This window comes from Gnatocerus cornutus, chromosome 8, assembly GCF_029298725.1.
Source record: "Gnatocerus cornutus isolate USDA-ARS CGAHR chromosome 8, icGnaCorn1.1, whole genome shotgun sequence".
Taxonomy (NCBI): domain Eukaryota; kingdom Metazoa; phylum Arthropoda; class Insecta; order Coleoptera; family Tenebrionidae; genus Gnatocerus; species Gnatocerus cornutus.
Genome location: NC_142240.1, coordinates 7,292,686 through 7,316,356, shown reverse-complemented (window position 1 = coordinate 7,316,356; position 23,671 = coordinate 7,292,686). Strand labels below are relative to the sequence as shown.

At 35.4% G+C, this 23,671-nt stretch overlaps 2 protein-coding genes and 1 pseudogene across 3 annotated transcripts; 2 read left to right on the top strand and 1 right to left on the bottom strand.

Moving 5' to 3' along the window:
* Positions 1–1,257: 1,257 nt before the first annotated feature.
* Positions 1,258–2,005, top strand: LOC148169392 (uncharacterized). Its single transcript, XM_088044191.1, has 5 exons — positions 1,258–1,360; positions 1,428–1,469; positions 1,527–1,617; positions 1,666–1,844; positions 1,896–2,005. Exons 1-5 carry the CDS (start codon positions 1,258–1,260, stop codon positions 2,003–2,005), a joined length of 525 nt encoding a protein of 174 aa, XP_087900317.1.
* Positions 2,006–2,099: 94 nt separating this feature from the next.
* On the top strand, positions 2,100–2,958 carry LOC148169391 (uncharacterized). The gene is made up of 4 exons (XM_088044190.1): positions 2,100–2,106; positions 2,157–2,270; positions 2,329–2,619; positions 2,669–2,958. Exons 1-4 carry the CDS (start codon positions 2,100–2,102, stop codon positions 2,956–2,958), a joined length of 702 nt encoding a protein of 233 aa, XP_087900316.1.
* A 157-nt stretch (positions 2,959–3,115) lies between these two features.
* LOC148169390 (uncharacterized) lies at positions 3,116–4,755 on the bottom strand (annotated as a pseudogene). The gene is made up of 4 exons (XR_015770645.1): positions 4,493–4,755; positions 4,296–4,434; positions 4,191–4,244; positions 3,116–4,135 (listed from the first exon to the last, which is right to left on the bottom strand). The product of XR_015770645.1 is annotated as an uncharacterized LOC148169390 (transcript).
* Positions 4,756–23,671: the final 18,916 nt, after the last annotated feature.

The following is a 23,671-nucleotide window of genomic DNA, read 5'->3' as shown; positions in this document are numbered from 1 at the left end:
AACCTTGAAGCGTTAAAATCGTTAAACGTATCAATTGATACATGGGACGCGATTCTGATTCCAGTTATTACAGAAAAATTGGATTTTCAATCTTCGAAAGAATGGCAATCAAGACTAACAAACAATTTGCCAACATTGGATGAATTCTTTAATTCATCAACCTTTCTTCAATCTCGGTGTCAGTATCTAGAATCAATTGAATACAATTTTCAAAAGCCTCAAGGCGCAACTGTTCTAACAAAGGGACACTCTAAACCTAAATTTCAATCACATGTCGTAACAAATGAAAAAAGACACTGAGTAATTTGCAAGGGTAAAAATCATTTTATCTACAATTGCAATCATTTTCTCCGTATGAAAGTCGCGGAACGAATAAAACAAATAAACTCGTTAAAGCTATGCGTTAATTGTTTACATGATAATCACCAAACGGAACATTGTAAATCAAAACGAACGTGTCGCGAATGCAACCAAAATCATAACACATTATTGCATCACAATTCCGGTGAAGATTCAAAAGAGTCGATTACGTCAACAAGCTCTTCTCTTCATTCTAAGAACGGTTCAAAGCAAGAGATGCTTCTCGCAACTGCTATTGTTCTCATAAAGGACATTAATGGTTATTTACAGAAATGCAGAGTTTTACTCGACAACGGGTCACAGTCAAATTTTATAACCAAACGAATGTGTAAAATGTTGGGCTTGAAAACGACTTCTTCGAATAATGCAATCGTAGGCGTTGGTAATCAGCAAACCGTCTCGACAGAATCCGTAGACGTTACAATCAAATCGGTTCATAAAAATTACAACGCACACGTCACATGTTTTGTCTTGAAAGAAATTAGTGCAAACTTGCCTTCAAATAGTTTCTCAATTGATAACCTACACATTCCTTCCGAGTTACCTTTAGCGGACGATCAATTTTACCTTTCAGATAAAATTGATTTACTTTTGGGCACAGAATTGTTTTTCGAACTTCTGCTAGATGGTAAATTTCAAATTGACGGTAAACGGCTGTACTTACAGAATTCGGCAGAACGAGATATAGTGGCGCCGCGTTGCGGAAAATTTTCTAAACTACATTTGAGGGATAAGTGGATAGTGGTGGATAGTTTGTACGTGGTTTATAAAGTGTATGTAGTGACTGTTTATGGCTATTTTTGTGTTGAACTGTAGAATAGGATTATTGTAGTGTTTAGTTGTTGTGTATTTGTGACTATTTCGTTTTTTTTTTTTTGTAAATAACTAGGTATAAGTATGTTGATTTCGATTAGTAATATTTGTAGTTACGTGAGTGATGGACAAGTTTGTGTTACCAAAACACGGCCCCTAGAAGAAGGCGAAAAACTTTATTTAGCCGGTTTCATTGGGAACTGCAATTTTGTGGGGCAAAGCGTTCATGCGCGATGTTTAACCCCAAAAATCAGTGCTGTGCCCCATAAAATTGAAATTCGATTTCGATTACTCAGGTGAATAAAAAATCGCAAAAACTACATTTATAACAAATACATAATATGTTCTACCAGATTACAAACAGTGGACGTGCTACTGCAGCTGCAAGGCAGGAGCTGGGGCAAAGTGTAAACATATTGTTGCCACTTTGCTATATGTTTACAAGTAAGTTGATTTATTTTAAAATTATCAACTATTACATTATTTTTTCAGTGCTGTGAATCTTGACACCTTAAGTTGTACTGACCTGCCCCAGGTTTGGGGCAAAAGAAAGAGGGAAGAGCTTGTTGAACTCGTTCCACTAGACGAATTCTGTCATGTCCCAAAAGCTTCCGCTCAATGTGAAATGACAGAATCGTCTCTGGACGAGTTTCAACAAAAGTGTTTTGAAGGTATATATGTAGATCTTAAAAATTAAAATCAATAATTATATTTGGTTAAAGCTGTTCCACATTCAGGAGCTGCATTGCTTGCCAAGGGGACAGTTGACATTGCTAAACACCAAGCCAGGTTGTATCAAATATTTTTTTTAAACGGCATCATCACGCCTTAGCAATTGATTATGATATAAACACTTTTTTATTTAAAAGTTTTTGCTGCTGTGTTTTTTTTTTGCAGGGATGACTTGATCAGATCTATTTGCCATAATGCCGAGCGAAGCAAATTAACCGAATGGGTGTCCCAGTCCAATTTAAATTTGAAAGGATGTTGTTTTGATACGTTCAACAAATTGTATCCCTGTGACACCTTCGAAGTTTGTAAACAAACTTGCCTGAGCAAAGCAATTTGGCACAAAGAACGCCAATTTAGAATAACTGGTTTGTAGCTAAATATTTACTTATGTTTTTGTTTGTAAATAAGAATATGGGGTTGTAGGCTCAAGGTGTTACAATTTATTTACGTATGCTAAAGAAGAATGGGACATGAAATCTAGGAAGTATTTTTATCCAAAGTCGTTTACAGGAAACTTTGCTACACGATACGGCAATGAGCAAGAAAAATTTGCCCGTGAGGCTTACAAGACTTGCCTCCCAAGCAATGAGGTGGTCATTGAGTGTGGGTTGGTAGTCTCCAAACATAATCCTTGGTTGGCTGTTTCTCCTGATGGGATAGTACTCGTACATGGACAACCAATTCGATTATTAGAAATAAAGTGTCCGGTTATCGGTAAGTCAACGTACTGTACAAGCCTTCTTTGTTAAAATTATTTTGTTAGGTTCGACGAAAACGATTTTAGAGTGTCTTCCCACCATGGATTGTTTGGAATTGAAAGGAGAAGGTTGGCAACTAAAAAGAAAGCACAGTTATATGGCCCAAGTGCAACTTTCTATGGCAGTGTTAAACCTAGAAGGTTGTGATTTTGTTATATCTAGTAGTTTTGACAAAACATTTCATCTTCTGAATGTAGATCGAGATGAAATGTTTTGTCAAAATCTAGTGAAGAAACTAAATTCAATATTTTTTGAGAAAATGTTACATGTATTATGTAAACCTACAATGAAATAAATAAATATCACATCTTTAAGTTTGTTATTAAATTCTCAAAACAGTACAATTTATCGTTTACAGCCTCATGAGGTCATGGCATTGATTACATTATACAACATGGATTTAGCTTAAATTTGAGCATGATTTACTCCCCCTTTCTGAACAGAGGGAGTATTATAAGATTAAAATTTATCCGTAGATAAAATTGGACTTGACAAGTTTGTTAAAGCAACAATAATAATAACAATGTCATTAATATTCTTCAATAATTTAAATGGCAGTATATTTCGACAGACTTTAAACGTTTTTATTCTTTGTATGGCGCGTTCTACGTGTACTCGGGCTCTAGCTATTTCTGCGGTGTTTTGGGCTTGCGCCTTTGTTAATTGTTTTTCTTTCTTTAAAAAAGGCGGACGAATAATTTCAATGCCTTTTTTAGCACATTCATTGTCGATTAAGAATCCTTTGTCGACCATTATAGCATCACCTGCAGAAAATTTTGAAATTATATTTTCCTTATTGAATATGGCTTTGTCCGAAGCCCTACCACCATATGGTTTGCTTAAAAACATTACAGTTCCAGACGGGGCTACACCTATTAAAAACTTTACAGTATGTTTACTTTTGTAAAATGAATACATTCTAATCCCACATTTTAGGCACTTACATTTTTCAACTTCAATTTCCGTACAATCAAGAACAATTCTTGTATTTGGGAAGTTTTTAAAACAAAGTGGCATATTACATTGAATTTCTTCTATAGTAGGAAACCGGATGAAACTTTTTAATAAAAATGCTAAATTTTTTATAACATGCTGAAAATAGCTTTGAGCTGTTGTGTGGCTGACACCAAACAAAATACTTAAACATGTAAGTGGTATATCTAACTTGAGGCGCATTAAAGAGAGTAACATAATTTTTTTTCATACATAATTTTGACTTCATATGCAATGTTGGCATTAACGCATTCACAAAAACATTTAACAAAGCAAAATTTTGAATTCCCGTCAAAATTCGTAGTTTATAATCCGTATTTATAATGTCAGGCAGATCAAAGTCTTTCAACTCTTCATATGTATTTACTTGAATACATTTATCTTCAAATTCTTTAGCTTCTGTGTTTGAAAAACTGATGGGATTTGAATGTCCCAAAAAAATTAACGCCTCTGCAGCGTCCAATTCAGTAGTGTTAACACTAAAATGAAAATATAGGTTAGAAACAAAACCATTTGACTTTACTTTTTAACTACCTCTCAACAAGTGGTGTATCCTCTACGATTTGCACGACATTCCTACTCGCATCTCTGCATTGAAAAAATAATAATAAAGCAGTTTCACCTAAAATCTATGCTTACATTAATTTGTGTCGATTTGCAATTCTTTGTTGTCTTTGCAAAGACTTTTCTTCGTTTACTTCTTTGTCATGCAAACCCTTTGGAAGATTTTGTGAAGGCACAACATTTGCTTTTAGTCGGTAATTTTTATTTACATGGCCTGTAATCATTATTATTTATGGGTTAAAGTTAGGTTAGATTAATTTATACCAACTTACGTCGTTTAAAGAAAAAATCTTGATCTTGAAAATGTTTGCTGCATACTCGCATGTATGGTGATACTGCTTTTCCCATTTTCAACGCATGAATCCACTTCAATCGTAGTATTTTATTATCGGGATTTGGAAATTTGTGAAACGATACATTATCTGAATAGTATGTTTTACACTGCGGCACACAACAGTACATATTGCTTTTAGAGCGTTTTTTATTTGCATTCATTATTTTGATTAATAATGCACTGCTTAAAGCACTTAAAACAATGAAAACTATAAGATTTTTGATATAAGACATTTGAACCGACGTCCATTTGGTAACTCCCTGATGCAAAAAAACGAAGCGCAGCCAAGACCTACAAGAATCAAAACTCAAATGTGCGCTTGTGCTCTGTTTTGTATGATTAACGAGTTTTGCATTTATACTTACACGAACAGGAATTTCTAAATCAGTTGCTCTACTCGGGGGCCTTAAGTAGGGTGACACTATCTCCACAACAAAATTAAACAAGTCTTTGGAAATACGGAAGAAAGTTCTAAACTGGTCGTTGTTTAAAGATGTTAAGGCATCGACACGCGATCGGGGCTGCCGTGGAGCTTCCACCACAGTTGCTGCTGCTGCTTCTTCTTCTTCCTCTTCATCCAACAAGTCCAACATTAGCAATTCTTCCATTTTCAAACAAATATTGCTTGAAACGCAGTTCTGATAGTTAGAACGTTGTAAAAACAACGGATGTACAATACACAACAGTTTTACAAAATGTTCAACACCTAAACACTTGTTTGCACACTTGCAAAGATGCTCAAGCTCTTTTAAGGTTAGATCAACCACAAAAGAGCGCGAAAAGTTACAAAAAACCGCCAAACGAAAAAGAAATCCCTCTCGCGGATTCAACTCGATCGGTATTTTAGACCGCACGTGTTAAATCGTACGAGTCGTGTCGAACGGGTGAGATTACGATGTTTCCAGATCGACTTACGAGTATACGACTCGCTATATGGATTCATCGTTCGCATCGAGTCATCGGTGAAAAGTCGTATACGACTCGTATACGTCTCAACTCGAACGGTTCAAGAATACGGCTCTTAGCTTCTTTAGAAAGAAGTGACGAAGAACGAAAAGAGATTGAGAAGCAGACTCGACAACAGTCATCTTCGGCTGTTTGGTTCGAGGAAAGAAGGTTTTAAGAAAGAAGGTTCAAACTTTGGTTCAAAGCTTCAAACTTTGGAAAAATTTGCAAAATGTTAAAAAAGACCAAAACAGCTCCCACTGTTAGGAGATTGCTGTATTCCTGCACTGAAATAAATGCACGTTCAATTCAGTATGGAGAAGACAATGAAGCCATAGCTTTGGAAAAACTCTCGAAGCAAGAGGACGTAAAAATACTCCAATGTGGCTTGATTATAAATCAAAGTTGGAAATATTTAGGTGCAACCCCTGATGATGTTTTAGACAAAATGGACGGTTTGGTGGAAATAAAATGTCCCTACAGCGCCCAAAATATGGAATATAAAAAAGCAGTTGAACAAAAAAAGTTAGCATTTTGGAAAAAAGAAGATGGGACAGGAGTGTACCGAATAAACCAAAATCATGACTGGTTTTATCAAATACAGGGGCAATTACAAATTGCCAAGAAAGAGGTGTGTTTGCTAGCAGTATACCTTGGACATGATCAACCAATTAAAACTCAATGGATATTCAGGAACGATAATTTTTGGCAAACCAAAATGATCCTTAGAGGATTTTTATTTTAAAAACATTTTGCCGGAATTGGTTTACCCACGGCAAAGTCGTAATATGCCACTACGTGACAGTTAACTTAATTTGATAAATTGTTGTATAAATTATTGGTGGTGGTATTAAATACATCTTTAATTTTTGTGTCTTTTTGTATCTAGTTTGTTCTAATTCCTTATTCGAAGTTACCCTGTTGTAAATCTTTACGTCCAGTACCTTTCTGTCTATCAACCATTGTGCCTACCCTAACGGATAACGAGACTGTTATAAAAACTTGAGTCCCGCACTTCTTGACAGGTATATGACAAGACCCGAAAATTGAGTTGTACGAAGCGTTTAACATGGCCTTGAGTTGTACGAAGCGTTTAACATGGCCTTAAGTCTGTTTCACAGGTTCATGTAATTCAATCTTATCCAGTAAGTTATGTATGACGTTTATTGAATCTCTTGCATTTCTGTATTTTTGACGTGTTGTCTCGGTACAGTTAAACAAAACGAAAAAACTATTACATAGATACTTACCGGTTACAGAACTCTGCAAGTTTCGGTTAACCAAAATTTCTTCTATACGGATTTTACACTTTACACGCCAGTTTGTCAGTTTAGAACAATTAAAAATGTTCAGTTCAGAAACACTAAACACAAAATTACTGTGCAAAAAGCGTTTATGTTGCACTAATTAACTAATAACTAATAACAGCAACAGCTGTTCGCAACTATTGTGTGAAGTTAGCTGGCAACTAGTTGCAGCGAGCGCTGCAGCGTAAGTGGCGCCAATCCAGCCCTTCTCAAACAATAAAACAAGGTTCAATTATGGTGACGTCACAATGGCTCGTATGAATAAAGTCGAAGTAAATGCTAATGCTTCATGCATTAGCTGAAAGTGTAGAATATTCTTGACGATAAAGTATGTTGTACTATCAGAACTTACTTTTTTGGAGTTGGAGGTGGTTTATGAGGGGTTGAGATTGCCACCCTCTGACAGGTGGTGGGAGTATAAGCGATATCGGGGATTAATAAGGCCCGATTGCAGAAGCGCGGATTAAATTTATAGTTCAAGACTAAAGTTTTAATCTACGATTATACAGGGTGATTTTTAAAAAACGGCAGGCGTAGAATTTTTATTTTTGAACCGATTTCAAAAATTTAAAAAACAAATTAAATGGTTTTTAATTTACTATAAACTGATGATTTTAGTAGAATTTTTCTAAATGTCTTAGTATCTTTTATGCGATATTCAACTTTCTTATTTTAAATTGGCACCCATATTTTGTTTTGCATAATTTGGAAGATATTAATTTTCTTGATTCAGAAATGTGTAGTATGTGCTACTTTTACAAAAAATATTTTTTAAAAAATTATCAAAAATGAAAAAATTTAGGCAATAAAAATTAATAAAATCTAGGTGCTTGGTGTCAAATAACACAATACCATTATTGTAATGTTAAAAAGCAGCAAAGAACAGAAAGGATTGGCAATCTTTTTTGAAATTATTGATAACAAAAGACAATAACAATTACAAATCAAAAAAAACTTCTACCTGCTTTAATTAATATACTGTTGAAACGCCATCCTGTTTTTTTCATTGCACAATTGACACCATTACAATTACACCACTTAGATTTTATTAATTTTTATTGCCTATTTTTTTCAATTTTGATATTTTTTTTAAAATATTTTTTGTAAAAGTAAAAAAAAATTTTTGCATCAAGAAAATTAATATCTTCCAAATTATGCAAAAAAAATATGGGTGCCAATTTAAAATAAGGAAGTTAAATATCGCCCAAAAGATACTAAGACATTTGGAAAAATTCTAAATTCATCAGTTTACAGTAAATTAAAAACCATTTAATTTGATTTTTTTATTTTTTGAAATCGGTTCATAAATAAAATTCTACAACGCCTACCGTTTTTTAAAAATCACCCTGTATGTCAAATTCGATTGCAGAATAATTTTTTTTAGGTTAAATGTACACCTTATTTATTTTGAATACCACATTTCAAGGTCATTATTCGTCCAAATTTTGGGACTGTACACGAAATTTGACAGAATTTATGTATTGGGTTGTACTGTGAAAGGGTAGTTTTACGACTATATGTTGGCACTGGTGTTGTCATCATCTTGTCATCAGATGACAGACACTTGACAGAAATAATAACAACGATGAAGTTTATCAATTTTCGATGAATTGCATTACAAATAAAGTGGTATTGCTTTTTATTCCATTGTGATTAAAAGTTTAGGACTTTAACCTCACAACAAACTAGGTAGACGAGACATTTATTAAGGATACAAATGTAGTGGTGCTATTGTTTACAACGAACAGTTTGAAATGTGATAATGCCTGTTAATACAAATTAGGAAGTTGTGAATTTTGACAAAAACTTGAATAGTTGCATAGTTTTTTGTTAGACCTAGAAAGTGTAAAGTAGCTCGATATACGAAATGGTTATCATCATCAGCAAGTTCTTCTAGTTCGTTGTTCGTATTAATCGCATGAATCGGATGAAGATAGTACCAGCAGTACTTTGGTCGTAATTTCAAAAAACAGTCCTCGTTTTCGTAAAAGACATTGCCAGAGTCAATAGATGATGTATTCAGTACAACAATAAATGAAAAATAATGCTTTTCTTTAGGCGCACCTGCCTTGACTGTATTTTTTCTACTTGTAGTGAAACTCGGGATGTGGAATGGCTCTACCGTGGGTTGTTTTTGAACCAACTTATCAGAGTGTATACGCGAAGTCTACGTGAAATTACATAAAATTAAAAACTTTTCAGGTTATAGTAAACAAATTTATTTTGACATTGCCCCACTCCACCCCACTTTAAACGTATTGCCAACGGCCGCTAATTACCCTAAAGTCTACATACACTGCGCGCTCACATACACCTTCCGCCACTTAAATGGAAGAGTTGGTGCCACCTGGAATGTAATGATGTAATAGAAGGGGATGACATTGTCAAATTCAGAAATCTGTCAGTTTGTGCGAACGGTGCGAAATTGGCGAAGGGATTTATTTACTTTAACCAATTAATTAGAATTGCTAAAGTTGCTGGTTTTCAAAAAGTGAACTGAAAACGCTTTCATCAACGAAACAACAAATTATGACGGTGCTGTCAAAGTGATTCCAGACAAGGTCGGCAACTTTTGGTTTATAAAAATGTCCCTATAAAGTACACTTCTCCACACAATTTTTTGGTACAGTCCCAAATTTCGGGCCAGGTTTGACATTTGAACCTCGCTAAGGTTTGAAATGAAGAATATGTGGGGTCATATTTACTAATTTTTTTGAAAATAAGCACAAATGTAGTGTGAAAACCACTGACCAAGAGGTTGTTCTTTCGATTTCAAATCAATTTAAACATTTAGGGGTTGTTTAAAAATCGAAATTTATTAAGTTCGTTTCTTTTTAACCGATTTCGTTCGTTTTACTTGGGTTTGTAAAAGATAGTGAGAGTGTTTCTATACAAGATTTTACACTGGATTCTAGGCATAAATCGGCTGTCCCAAGCAAAAACACAATATCTGCATTAAGAAAAAAATTAATGGACCTAGAATTAACTTATTTAAAACGAATTCACAAATGATTTGAACTCTACTTTTGTCATTTATCTGAAGATGTTTAAATAACAAAAAGATAAATCACGAGTGTAATGTTAAAATTTGGAAAGGCATTTTAAATAAGTCAATTCTAGGTCCAGCATTTTTTTTTAAAGCAGATACTGTGTTTTTGCTTAAGACAGTCGATATTGAATGTAATAGTCTGGATAATATTTTAATACGACATGTTACAATTAGAGTTTCGTTTATAATTTTTTCCTTTATCGTAACTTTGTTATTTTTTCACCAATTTAATTAGATTTTATAGCATTTGATATAGAGAAACACTCTCTAAAATAGTGGTTTCCATAATAGAAGTAAGAGAGCAGTACAATTTAGCATTCTGAGCCGTTTAAAACGATAAACCTTACTGTAAAATAATCTACAGAGTGTAATTTTGAGATAGTTAATTAAGAATAAAGAATAAAAGTCTTGTTAGTAAATGTTAGAAATTTCGCTATTTTCCCAATAATTTAATAATTTGGTAGTTCTTAGTAGCCTCCATAACCTCTTAGCCGTGCTAGAGATCTCCAAGCAAGATAAATCTTCTACTAACAGTAGTGTCACAGTTAGTAGATATCAGTTAAAAAGACATTTCAAAACTTGCATTGCAATATTTATTTACATAAGGAATCATTTTAAATTTAGTTTTTAGTTTTCTAACCTGCAGTATCCATTATTTGCAAGTTTTGGATCCATTCATTAATTCGTGAAATACATGTCAAAAACGTGGTTCGTCCACAATCAAAAACGTTTTTTCCTACGACCCCATATGAAAGTGGCATTTTCCACACGTTTAAATGACTCGGAAAGTTCATGATTTCGTACATCCATTTACGAAAGTAGAAGTCACTAGTGTGATATGAATATATCCGCACAGACCTGTCAAAATTGACAGTTATTTTAAAAAACAAATGTAATTTTTGAATTTTTGTCTTAAATATCTAGACGATTCACTGTAAAACAACATGCATAATGGTAAAAATGAATTGGTTAGGTCGTTTCTGACAAGTCAATTTTGACAGGTCTGTGCGGATATATTCATATCACACTAGTGACTTTTACTTTCGTAAATTGATGTTCGAAAACATCAACCATCTTGTTAACGCAGGTGGGGTTAACTTCCAAATTATCGGGTGCTGGTTTCTACAGTTTATTTTACTTGTACATTACTGTCTTACCGCCGACAACACACTGCTCGTGGCGGCGGCTAGCGCATCCCCACCACACATCTCTGTCTGAATTAGTGTGGCGCTTTCCATAAAAATGCATGTGCGTTGGGTACGCAACAGATCTAACTATGTGGAATACGTCATTTTTATTCAAATAACACCTCATGGTCGTAAAAAATGATATTTAGAATAGATAAGAAATGAACTATTGTCAAGGCGTATGGTTTCTTTCTGATGATGGATGGTCGTAGGAAAAATAGTGTACACAACTCGTCGGAAAGTGTGTTTCCTGCACTCGTGTAACATCTACATTTACACTCGTGCGAAATTGGTTACTTTCCGCACTTGTTATGTAAATATCTATATCCTTGATTACGTAATCTCATTTCCAAGCACGTTTCTGCAATAGGATCAAAATATAATTCAGGACTAAATTTAATTCAAAATTTTATAGTGCGTTGTTTAATCAGCTGTAATAACCCAAAAGGCCCGCCAAAAAACATTAACATGCACACAAAACATATATTTAAAAATGGCGCTAAAAGGCCGCGAAATTGAAAATCCAAAGTTTAGCTGTGATCGTCAAAAATGGTTAGGACCTACATTGTGTTTGAGAAATATAAAATTATTAAAGAAAATTTAGAAAACGGACCTCGGTTCTTTAGTGCAACGGGCAAAAGCGACACAAACGGAAGAAAGAAATAAAACAACAAATGGGTTGGAGAGCTGTATTAGTGAACGTTGATCTTTGATGTTATTTGCTTTGGGAAATTAGTAGTTAGTGACTTAGAACATGGAAAATGAAAAACTAGTAATTCAACGGACCGTTAGACCTGTAGTGAGTGTGTCAAAACGTACAAAACTCGCCTACAGTCATGAAAAACAAAAAAAACAAAAGTTACATGATCACCACCACTCATTACAAGACCGGCTGGACTAAAAACCCAGTGGGATAAAAACCTAGCCTTCACAGTCAACTACTAAGTTACCCATAATTCTCGATCTTTTTAAAAACGATTACAAAGGTTACAATGATTTGAACAACAAAATTACAATTATGAAAGCGTTGTAACATGTCTGTACAATTTGTTTTGGATTTGCGAGAAATTTGAAATGTATTGCAAGTTGATTGTCGTATTGCGGTTTACCTGCCTCTTCTTCTCAGATTTCGTCCAAATCATGGCACATTAGATTACATCTTTGGAATTTTCGAATTTTCGAAAAAGTAGGGGAATTTGTGTACGTTGGAGCAAAATTAACAAGTAAAGCTAAAGAAGGAAAGGAAATTGAAGAAGGGAAGTAGAGCAGCAGGTTCACTAACATCTCTGCTGCAGGCAAAAAACGTATCGCGAGCAACAAAGATTCGAATATACAAAACAATGATAAGGCCGGTCGTTCTATACGGATGTGAAACTTGGACACTCAATAACGGAGACAAAGAAAAGCTTGAAATTTGGGAGAGAAAAATGCAACGGAACATATTCGGGGGAGTTAAGACACAGGACGGGGAATGGAGAAGAAGAACTAACCGAAACGTCATGGACATGTTCAAAAATTCAGGAATCAGCCAGAAAATAAGAGCGCAGAGAACAAGCTGGTTATGACATATCGTACGGATGCCCGACTACAGAGTCACGAAAAAATGTCTGGAAGAAGGAACTGGCGGGAAAAGAAGAAGTCGCCCGAGAAATAGATGGCTGGATGAGGCAAAGAGAGACTTGGCTTGTGCGGGAGTCATCATGAGGAATTGGAAAGAAGTGGCGATGAACCGAGAGAAATGGAAACAGATCATCAAGAAGATCGAAGCCAAGGGCCTACAGGGCCTGTAGAGCTGTCATCTATATATATATTTATTTATTTATTATTTTATTGTGTATTTATTATATTATTTTTTCCGAATATACATATATATTCTTGCTTTGAAATTATTAGGGAACAATACCAAGTACTTTAGTGTTGGTAGAAAATGCACCGCAGAAAACACTCATGGAAGTTGTCAAGAAGCGAAAACTTAATAGTAAAATCCACCAGCATGTCAAGTCTGTTCGAAAGACACAATCTGCAGTGGTCCAGAAAGAACTTATGAAAATCAAAGAGGAAAGGAATACTGAAATCCAGTCCAGACATTGAGTTTCTCCACTGCAGATGCACTTAAAGCCTGCGTTAACGAATTTTTGGGCTGCAGCGCCACTACTAAATTTATTAGAACTGTGGATAAAAGTTTTGATTTTTTAAATAGCAGAACTCCATTTCAGGAGAGTTATAAGTCACCAATATTTTCAAATAACATTGCTTTTCTTAAAAGTTGCGTTTTTCGTTTTTAAACCATCTATTTTATTTTTCTTTATTAAATTTAAACTTAAAGTAATGAATTAAGGTTCTCTAGTGTATGTTATTGGTTACCGAAACATTAATTTGTAAATTGACTTCCACTCACACTGAAATGGTTAAATAGTTTGTAACATAAACAAATTGCATGTACTTTTAAATTGAAAATATTCAAAATTCCTAAGATTTGAATTAAATAATTTAAACTCTGTCTTGTCTATTGTATTTTTATTTTTTTGTGTTGGTACGCCCTTCCCAAAAGACGATGCACTCCTTTGTATCTAACGAACATCCGCCTTCACAACACAACGTAGGTCCTAGTCCGCTTCAGACAATCACAATTTTTGGCCATTTTGTTTTTTTTAAGTTTGCGGTTTTTCGAGTTTGACGGAACTGGGTCTTAGATCATGTCAGTACTGACGACAGTAATGCACAGACTATACTCAATTTTTTGAAACTTCAGAAAAATGACATAAGATCCACTTTTAAATCAGTTTTTTTTTGCGCTGATGTTACCACAATTTTTTTTAATAGGGTCCAATAGTGGCGCGAACGTTTGAAGCACTTTCCTACTTGAAAAAGCTGGTTTAAAAGTGAATGTTATGTATTATGTCTGTAAGGATTCAAATATCCAAGCAACTTCTGCTAGCAAATTGTGCTTTTACTTGAAATATTTAAGAAACTTGGACCTATGGATGTTAGACTTTTATACATTGTCTTTTTAATGAGCATATCAACTTAAAACATAACGTAAAATATTCTAAAAGACTTAATTAAAAAATTCAGTTCAATGCATATGGGGACTTCGTTTATTTCTTAAGTTTTCAACAGTCAAATGTTAAATGGTGGTTTTGAAAGGAGTTTTTCAGCTTTTGTCTAGACTATTTCAGTGGTTGCTGCTAGGGTCCTTTATGTCGCTATTAGATATTTTGCGAATTTTTAAACAAAAATTAACAATGCGATTTAGTTTCTGAATAGATAAACAACAATACTCTTGCTGCATTCTTAGCTACATTAATTTCTCCGGTGTCTCTTATTGGTCGCTGTAGGACCTTGAATACAGATCGATCTTCTTTCGAAAACTGCAATCTAAACTCTAAAAATTGTTCTTTTTTTCACAACTAGAGCAAAGTAAAAAGGTTCCAGAATCTGGGATAGGCATTTTCATTTCTTAAATATTTATATGTGAGGAACAGTGGCACTTGAAAAAAAATCTTTTCATTTTTAACTATTATAAGAGCAAATACATTTAAGGTTGACGGAGCTTTACATTAATTTAATAAGAAGAGTGGGTTAAAAGTTAGCGCTTTCTGTGACGTCACAGCACTCTATAGGGGTATCGCACATTTGACTTCATTTGGAGATTCATCAGTAAATTTTTTTCTATTTTTTGATATAAATGCCATTGGGGTACATTTTCGATTTTTCTCATTTTTAGAGGGTGAATTAAAATGGGGCGAGATTACAACCCTCTGACGGCTGGTGGAGGCAAACTTGATATGGGAGATTTATCAGTGAATTTTTCTCTATTTTTTGGGATTACTGCCATCGGGGTAATGCTCGATTTTTACTATAACGGTGATGAAAAAAGGCGACATTACAACCCCCTTTGATTATCCCTATTCTGTATATTTTACACCAAAGTATTGATTGTCACTATGGGAGGTTATTATTCCAAAGTCAAATTGCCATAAAATTGTAAGAAAAGTACGCAAAAACATGAAAATTCCTATGAAATTTCAGTGTTTGTCTGGTCTACTGTAAAAAAAAACGAGTGCACGTTGAGTTGCCTGTGTTACGGCGCAACCAAAAGGCCAATTCCAAGCTAACTTCAACGACATGTGTTATTTAAGTAAAAGACATGAAACTTGATAATAGGCTTATTTTTTTGCTTTAATTTGTAATTACACTAGTTAATTAGAGAAGTGGGAAGTCATTTTCAACGTAAAATTGTCTTCTAATTTTGAATCTGAAGTCTGTTTTTATCAGACTATCAGTTCCAGACTTAGAGATATTATTTAAAAAAATATTTGTTAGGTTATGCTGCATAACTCGGTTTCTTTTTAAAGATGGAATTGTGCATTACTGTTTTAGAAAACCTATTAAATAAGCTATCCAACGAGCTATAGAACACTGGGGTCAGTAATTATAAAGATATTATTAAAATACTAAAGTCATTTCCGAAATCCAAAAATGTTACTTTTAAAAGAATTCCAGGCAGCGATACTATTGGTGGCTTTGTTTTGGGTACAAAACTAAATCTTTTATCGGTTTTCTGGTTTGTATGACAACAAAAAGTTCATTTTCCACGAATAAGGGCCTTTTCTATTTTTTTTACAACCGTGACAAATACAATATGTCCCCGGATTGAATTCATAAGAGGAAAAAAAACCGTTATTTTTCATCTTACAAAAAAATGACAAAAGAATAATCTTTTTAGCTTAATTTAAAATAAATAAATTTTTAATCAAAACTTCAATATTATCAAGCTGTGTTCCTAAAATCGAAAAAAAAGAACTTTTTAACTTTTAATTTTGCAAAAAATGTCAAAGGAATGAAATTAGTTTCTTAACTCAAACCAATTTCCACTATTTGATTACCAGTTTTAGCACATAGTTCAATTCTAACTCGTAATTCTTTAAGACTGTTTCGAATTTTCTCAATTATTGTTAAGGATGCAATTGCATTTCTTTTCCAACTTTTGAATACTTACACATTATTTCGTAAATTTTCCTTTAATCTTTAACGCACTATTTGATTGTGGCGAATCGGCCCTTATGGGGACGATTGGTTTGCGAGCGGTTAGGCTCAATGTCGCTGCCACCAGCACACTTTTATGGCGTGTGCAACCAAAAACGAAAGAATTAACAAAAAGACAAAGATCTTCGGAGAGGTGAATAAGTTGAAAATAGTCAATCGGATCAATATTAAAATGTTTATTAAAATAATAAAATACAAATAAAACGGAGTAAAAATAATGAAACTAGTTAACTTGGCAAAACACGAAAAACTAAACGAACATCGAGTTAAAAACAAGAGAAATTCTGAGGACTTACCAGATAGCTAGACTCAGGGCAGTTGCAATCAATTGGGAACACTCAAATTAAAAGTTAGGAATAATTATTAAATTAAAACACAAAAAAAACACTTTAAAAATTTGGAATAAAATTCACGTATAACTGACTCTACTTTACTCTCATGATTAATCAAGAATCTATTTTCCTGGCGGTGGTACCAATATTTATCGAAGTTACCACCTCCAGTGTGGGCGTCGTAGGCCCTCAAAGATTCGTCATCTGTTGATGCAAACACAGCGGTTCCCACCGAGTATTTTGGCAACGGCAGCAGTTTTTAAGAGTTCCCAGTGATGCAATTCCTGAGTCAGGATGCTACAATCTTCCTCAATAATCACAATCAATAAACAGTACATAACTAACATCTTAGTGGTAAATTAAGGTGGCGTCGCCAATCCGGCATAATATTATTTTTAACATTTCGAAATGCGTATGGTGAGTCATATTGCGTAATTCGTCACATCACTCTCCCCAAATTTGAAGAGTCGAGTACGTTGCAGTACTCGAGTCTCCAAAAACATGAACAAATATAAGCTTATAAACTAGCTAATACAATACTAACAAACAAGAATAATATTTGAAACAAGGAAAAATAAGATAAAAAGTTGACGCACAAGTCACTCGCTAAATGACCTTTATACACTCCCGCACTTATAGGACGAGTTGGATGAGGAGTACAAGCTTACTGGATCGGAGACTCGTTGGAGTTAGCTGGGTCTGTCCAATGGGTAACGACTCGTATTGGTGGATATAACGAAGAAGTCCGGGGTGGATCTTGAAGGGTTGGTTGGTCTGGTAGTGATTCCAGGGGTGGTAGTGAGGGTGCAGCATAATCAGTTCTTTGGGCATGATGGCGGTGAAGCACACACGATGCTAACGTGTCCCATAAACAAGCCAAAATCTCGAGGCCACAACCTAGCGTTTTGTAGATCTGCCATCCATTAAGGCAAACAGTAGCCACATATTTTAAAAGAATGAAGATGATATAAATTCCATACAATCCACTCATGATCATGCCAAAGTCCGTGAACCATCCCCAAACATATTGAAGAGAATTCTTGGCTAGACTACGAAGTTCGTCTGGATTGAAGATGCCAAGGGCGGAATATCCTTGACTATCAGGCTGCATACCAGCGATTTTTCGGATGAGAATACTTTCGACCGCTTTGCGTTCAATACCAAATAGAATGTTGCGTCGACTTAGTTCGAGCTCTTCTTGGGTATAAATACCTCCTCTACCAAGGGGTTTGATAGATTTAAACGTAAGTTTGTTTTCGGTGGTTGGTTCCAGCATATCGGGTATTTGATTTGTAACTGGGTTAGGATTAAATCCTAGCCATTCGTTGTCTACATAGAATAGGGCTGGTGTAATGGAATAACAATCAACTTCTTCAGCTTGGTTTTGAATGGTGATAGGGGAAAGAAATTTTGGGACATCCCCCACATAGATAGGTAGTTCATTGTAACATTTAGTGGTTCGTCGAATTCTTGCGGGACGGGGAACACATTGAAGGAGATACGCTACTTCGCCAAGGACTCTTCCATAATATCCTAGTTCGTTCTTAAGGATATGGCCAATGTTTGGAGGAGAAGTTTGCACAAAGGATAGTTTGGTAAGCAAAATTTGTCTGTGTAGCTCACATCGTCGATAGATTGCATCAAGGTACATTTCATCCAAGGTCCTCTTAAATGATTGTTCCATATACAAATATTTACTATTTACGTAGACTAACAAGTTTGTATTTTGGGGATGTGAATTTTTCCTGGAAGGTAGGGGTGCTTCTTTGGCAAGGTCGATTACCATAATTCGGGGATGTTTGGATTGGAATGCAGCTCGACCATTGACTTGGACTGTCTTGAGGAGGCTAAGGGCGAAGATTCTCTCTTGATCTTCCACCACTAACAATTCTTCCCTAGTTTGATTGTTGGTAACTCTAAGAGCAATTCCTTGGTACAGTACTGATAAGCCTTCTTTGTCTTGATTCATCACGTCCAATTCCCAAACCGTGTCACCATAGGTAGAGTCGAAACAATGCCCTTTGAGGTATGGGCAGGTAAGGCCGTTAAGGAGTTTTATTTCGTTTGAGTCTAAACTTAAGGTGGCGGAGTAGTCTCTGGTAAGGATTTTGATACTGGCTGATACGGTAACATCATCCCAATGATACCCATTTTCGGTGTATGACACACCGTCGCAGGCGCCGTTAGGTTGTACAGCACCAAATAGTGCAAATGATGCCGATGTGGTACCATTCATGAGTACGTCCCCGACGTACTAGTGGGCTAGTTGATAGCTGCGGTATCGATGGATGTTGTTGCACTCTTCCGCCCCGACGCGTTGGATGTAAGTTAAAATTCCTTGACCCGTGATGCTTGAGTGGCTGTGCATGCCACAATGAAACACAATTCGAGTTATTTCGATAAGAGAGATCTTACATGCACATATTTGAGTTCGTCCCGTTGTACGATTTGCACATTTAGTCTGTCACTACCATAGATTGTTTTTTCGTGAACACACGGTTTAACGTCTTTTAGCGAAATCACTGTCGCGTTAACAGCCGGATCTTCACAGTCGTACGCCACGAGCCCCGAAGTCCAAGGCAAGCTTAGCGTCAAAGTTAATATTAGGCACAACATGATGTTGGATAGAGCTATAAAAGATACATAAAACACATAATTAAATCATGATTGGTCGATTTTTGTACGAAAATTCAAAATTTATAAGAATCAAACAAAATATGAAACAAAAGTCGAGCAACCGTTCTTCAAAATAATTAATAAAAGGAAATGAACTGATTAAAACTAAACATAGATATATCATACGCATCGAGTAAAAACAATTAATAAAACTAAATACTAAAAGGGGAGGTTGGCGTCGTTGGTGGATTTTTACCACCGCCCGAGCCTGGCCTTATCGTATTCTTCAGCCCCAGATAAGAGGGCAAAAGAATCTACTAAATAGGACAACGCTGTACGTATAAAATTAAAAAAAAGAAAGTCACTAAATTTAGAAGAATTAAAAATTGTTATAGGTCAGCCTATCAGGTGGACGTCTTACTCTTGTAGATCGTCGTAGGGCATTTTCAGGTCTGGGATTTTGAGCTGGGATTGGGACTACTTGGTTATAAACTTGTGCAAGAGGAGGAATTAATTGGGGTAAAACGTTAATTAGCTGATTAGTGCCTTGCTCAGCTGGACTAAGTTCAAGACCAGCGTCGGATCCAGCGTCGTCGTCTTCGACGGTACCAGGTGTATCACTGATACTGTTATCATCGTCTGTAAGTTCGTCGTTGACATCGGTATCTGGCTCTAGATCGAACGATTTAAAAAGCTTTAACCTGTTTATGTGGACAACTTGATCTAAATGCGAACCTATGCGTTTAATTTTTGCTGTTACTGGGCCCTTCATTTCGATAATTCGATACGGTCCATCCCATGCTATTGTAAGCTTTTTACCGGCCTTATTTATACTGGAATCTAACAAGTAAACCAAATCTCCTAATTTTAAATTTTTGTCTTTTGAATTTTTATTGAAAATTGAAATTTTCCTTTACTTCTACGAATGCTCGGTTTAAACGAGACATCATTTCCGATGCATAATTGATATCGGCATCGTACTTAACCCTATTACAACGAAAAATGTCATCGTAAGGTAAAACAGGGTCTCTACCGTGGATTAGGAAATAAGGACTGTAGCCCGTAGAGCTATGAATATGTGTCCGATAAGCCATCAGGATGTAGGGAATCCAGTCATCCCAGTCTTTTTGACTGCGCGAAATAAAATGAGATAAGGAATCTTTAAGTACGCGGTGCGTTCTTTCTATAACTCCGTTTCCTTGAGGTCGATAAGCGGTTGTTTGTAATTTATCAATATGTAACAATCTGCAGACCTCCTTGAATAATTTGGACAAAAAGTTAGTGCCTCTATCGGTTATTAATTGCTTAGGAACGCCATGTCGCGTAACAATATTTACCACGAACGCTTTAGCAATAGTTTCGGCAGTTTGATCTGGAATAGGTATAGCCTCAGGATACCGCGAAAAGTGATCTTGAAAGGTTAATAAATACTTATTGCCAATATTTGTTGTTGTTAAAGGACCGACTATATCCATGCCGCATCTTTCGAAAGGCATAGAAATATCAGGAAAAGTCTGTAGAGGTGCCGGCTTTTGATGGGGTGAAGTTTTACGTTGATTGCCGGATGGACATCGTGAACAATATTCGATTACATCGGCTCGCATTTTTGGCCAATAAACGCGGCTCTCAAGATACATATATGTCTTTGCTTGTCCTGGATGACTAACAGTTGGTAAATCATGAAAATCGCGTAATGCTCGTTTTACAAATGTTTTAGGAATTACTAGTTGTTCTCTACCGCTCTTAGGTTCAATTCTGTATAACAGTTGGTCGTTATCTAAAAAGTATTCTTGATTTTCCGCGGGATCAACATTAGCCAAATTATTAATTATTTCAGTACAAAATATATCTTTTTCTTGTTGTTCGCGAATCGCTTCACGATCCCATATGGGGAGAATTGATGGGGTTAAAGTCGCATCTACTTTATGTGCATCTAAACCTGGCAACTCATATATTTCAATTTGAATAGTAGTTTCAGAGAAAACAAAGTTTATTAAACGCAAAACTGTTTCCCAGTTGATTTGGTCTAATCCGCTGCTAATTTTTGGCATAGCTAATTTTTTGTCATTTAACTCTAAACAACGATGTCTGAGCTCAACCAAAGATTGCCATAGCGATTCGACCGTAGGTTTTTGATAATAACGGTTCTTTGTTATCAAGTAGTATATATTACGCTGGGGTAGTTGCAAAGTCGCGACTTGTCCGACTTTCTTTTTCTGATTTTTTAAGTCATTTATACCACCAAATCTAGCCTTAAACTCTTTAGCGATTCCTTGACTCATAGCTAAATCTCGTGAGACACAATGAACAAGAGAATAGTCATCGGGCGCTTCAAATAAGTCTCCGGTTTTAATTGTAACATTATTGTTTTCACAATTTAGCGCTTTCGGATAATTTATATTTATTTCTTTGTTATTTAATCTTACTTTATTATTTTCGTTGTTCCAAACTCTACTTAACGCATCTGCGTGTTGGTGTTTTTTACCTGATCTATGTATGATATCAAAGTCATATGCGGATAGTTCCATAGACCATCGTGCCAATCGCGAATTTGGGTCTTTAAGATTAAGAATCCATTGCAAAGCCGCATGATCGGTTATAATAGTAAATTTATTGTTACTCAGATAATATTTGAACTGTTTTATACCGAAAACTACAGCTAAACATTCCTGCTCTGTTACTCCGTAATTTTTCTCGGCGGTGTTGAGTTTTCTACTAGCGTACGCTATTGGTCGTTCGCATCCGTCTCTAATTTGCGTCAATATTGCTGCAATTCCCGTGCCAGACGCGTCGGTAGATAATAAAAAGGGTTCTTCAAAATTTGGATGTATCAAAATAGGTTCGGTCATTAGACAATTTTTAAGCTCAACAAATGATTTCAGTACTTCATCAGAAATTACAAAAGGGACACCTTTTCTAGTTAAGTTTGACAAAGGGACGGCTAATTCGGAAAATTTTTTAATTTTAAATTTAAAATATTTTTTTTGGTATAAATCGTCGGTGCCAACCCGCTAGTCCAAGAAAAGCTCTAACATCTGTAACATTGTTAGGCACTGGATAATTTAAAATTGATTGTATTTTGTCCTCGTCTGGTTTAATACCGTCTTTGCTTATGACATGTCCGAGATATTTAACTTCTGGCACTAATAATTTACACTTAGCAGCCTTAAGTTTAATATTTGATTTTTTGAGGCGTTCAAATACCAATCTTAATTTCTCAAGGTGGTCTTGAACACCGTTAGAATTAAACACAATAATATCGTCGAGATAAACTAGACACATTTCGCCAGTGAGTCCTGAAAGAGTACAGTTCATAAATCTTTGAAAAGTTGATGGACTATTAGATAGGTCAAAAGGCATCTTATTAAACTCATAGTGACCGTTTGGTGTGGAAAAAGCGGTTTTCTCTTTATCAGCTTCTTCCATCTCAATTTGATGATAAGCGGACGTAACGTCAAACACGCTAAACAAATTAGATTTTCCAAAACTATCTAACGTTTCTTGAAGTTTAGGAAGAGGATAAAAGTCGCGTTTTGTTACTGCATTAAGACTACGGTAATCAATACAAATTCGAATTTTAATTTCGCCATTTGATAATCTTCGTTTCACGATTACAACGGGTGCCGACCATGGTGACGTGGACGGTCTAATTACTTGATTATTTAACATTCTGTCAATCTCTTTTTCTAAAGTTTCTTTATGGTGGTACGGTACTCTGTATGGTCTTTTAGCAATAGGGGGTACGTTTTCTGTTATAATCCGATGCTTAACTCCTCGCGCCGTAGACATAATTTGATTGTCGTCGTCGAATAAATATTCGTAATCTGCGAGCAGCTCTATTACTTGGTCGCGCACGTGTTCAGTTAAATGACTTAAGTCTAAGTTATTTATTATTTTAGATCGCTCTTCTACATTTATTGTTGCTATTTTTATCGCTACGGTCTCCCGACTGACCTTATTACCTATAGCCACATTCACATATGCAAGTCCAATTTGAGTATTTTTCCTGAGCTCCACTATATGGTCGTTCAAATTTATTAATCTACACTTCAGTTTTCCTTTTGTATTCAACACCGAGTACGCGGTCATCACTCCGTTAGTTCCGCAGTTAAAGGGTTCAATTAGAACATCGCCGTTTACCTTTTTATTTTTCGCTAACACAACTCGTAGATTTACTTCACATCTAGGCGGTAATACTTCATTTTCCGCAATATACACTGGTATGCCAGTTTCAATATTATTTATTATAAATTGACCATCTTTATGGTCCGGTCCTTTGACCCTTACTTCATTACCACTTACATTTTCCTCCGAGAACTCAGTACCTTCCGGTGCGTTACCCGACATATCATTCGTGAACAAGTAAGATTCTTCTATCTTATGCTTGCTAGTAACTTTATTGGAACAGTCTGGTTCTACGGTACTTTTACTCTGAACAATATTTATTTTTCTTTTCACACTTTCTGCGGCGTTATCACTTAATATTTCGTCTTTTTGCGTCTCGATACTTATAATTTCTATAACATCGTAATTTACATCACACATTTCTTCCATATAGTGTAGCTTCGTTTTATTTGGCGCGCCTGTCATCGACTCAACGTCGTTAATTAAATCAACTTCTTTCTTATTTAC

Coding starts and splice junctions, on each gene's coding strand:
- LOC148169392 (XM_088044191.1), top strand. CDS start 1,258: ATGTTGATTTCGATTAGTAATATTTGTAGTTACGTGAGTGATGGACAA. Junction 1,361..1,427: donor CGAAAAACTTTATTTAGCCG/GTTTCATTGGGA, acceptor CCCAAAAATCAG/TGCTGTGCCCCATAAAATTG. Junction 1,845..1,895: donor TCAACAAAAGTGTTTTGAAG/GTATATATGTAG, acceptor ATTTGGTTAAAG/CTGTTCCACATTCAGGAGCT.
- LOC148169391 (XM_088044190.1), top strand. Junction 2,271..2,328: donor ACGCCAATTTAGAATAACTG/GTTTGTAGCTAA, acceptor ATGGGGTTGTAG/GCTCAAGGTGTTACAATTTA. Junction 2,620..2,668: donor AATAAAGTGTCCGGTTATCG/GTAAGTCAACGT, acceptor TTATTTTGTTAG/GTTCGACGAAAACGATTTTA.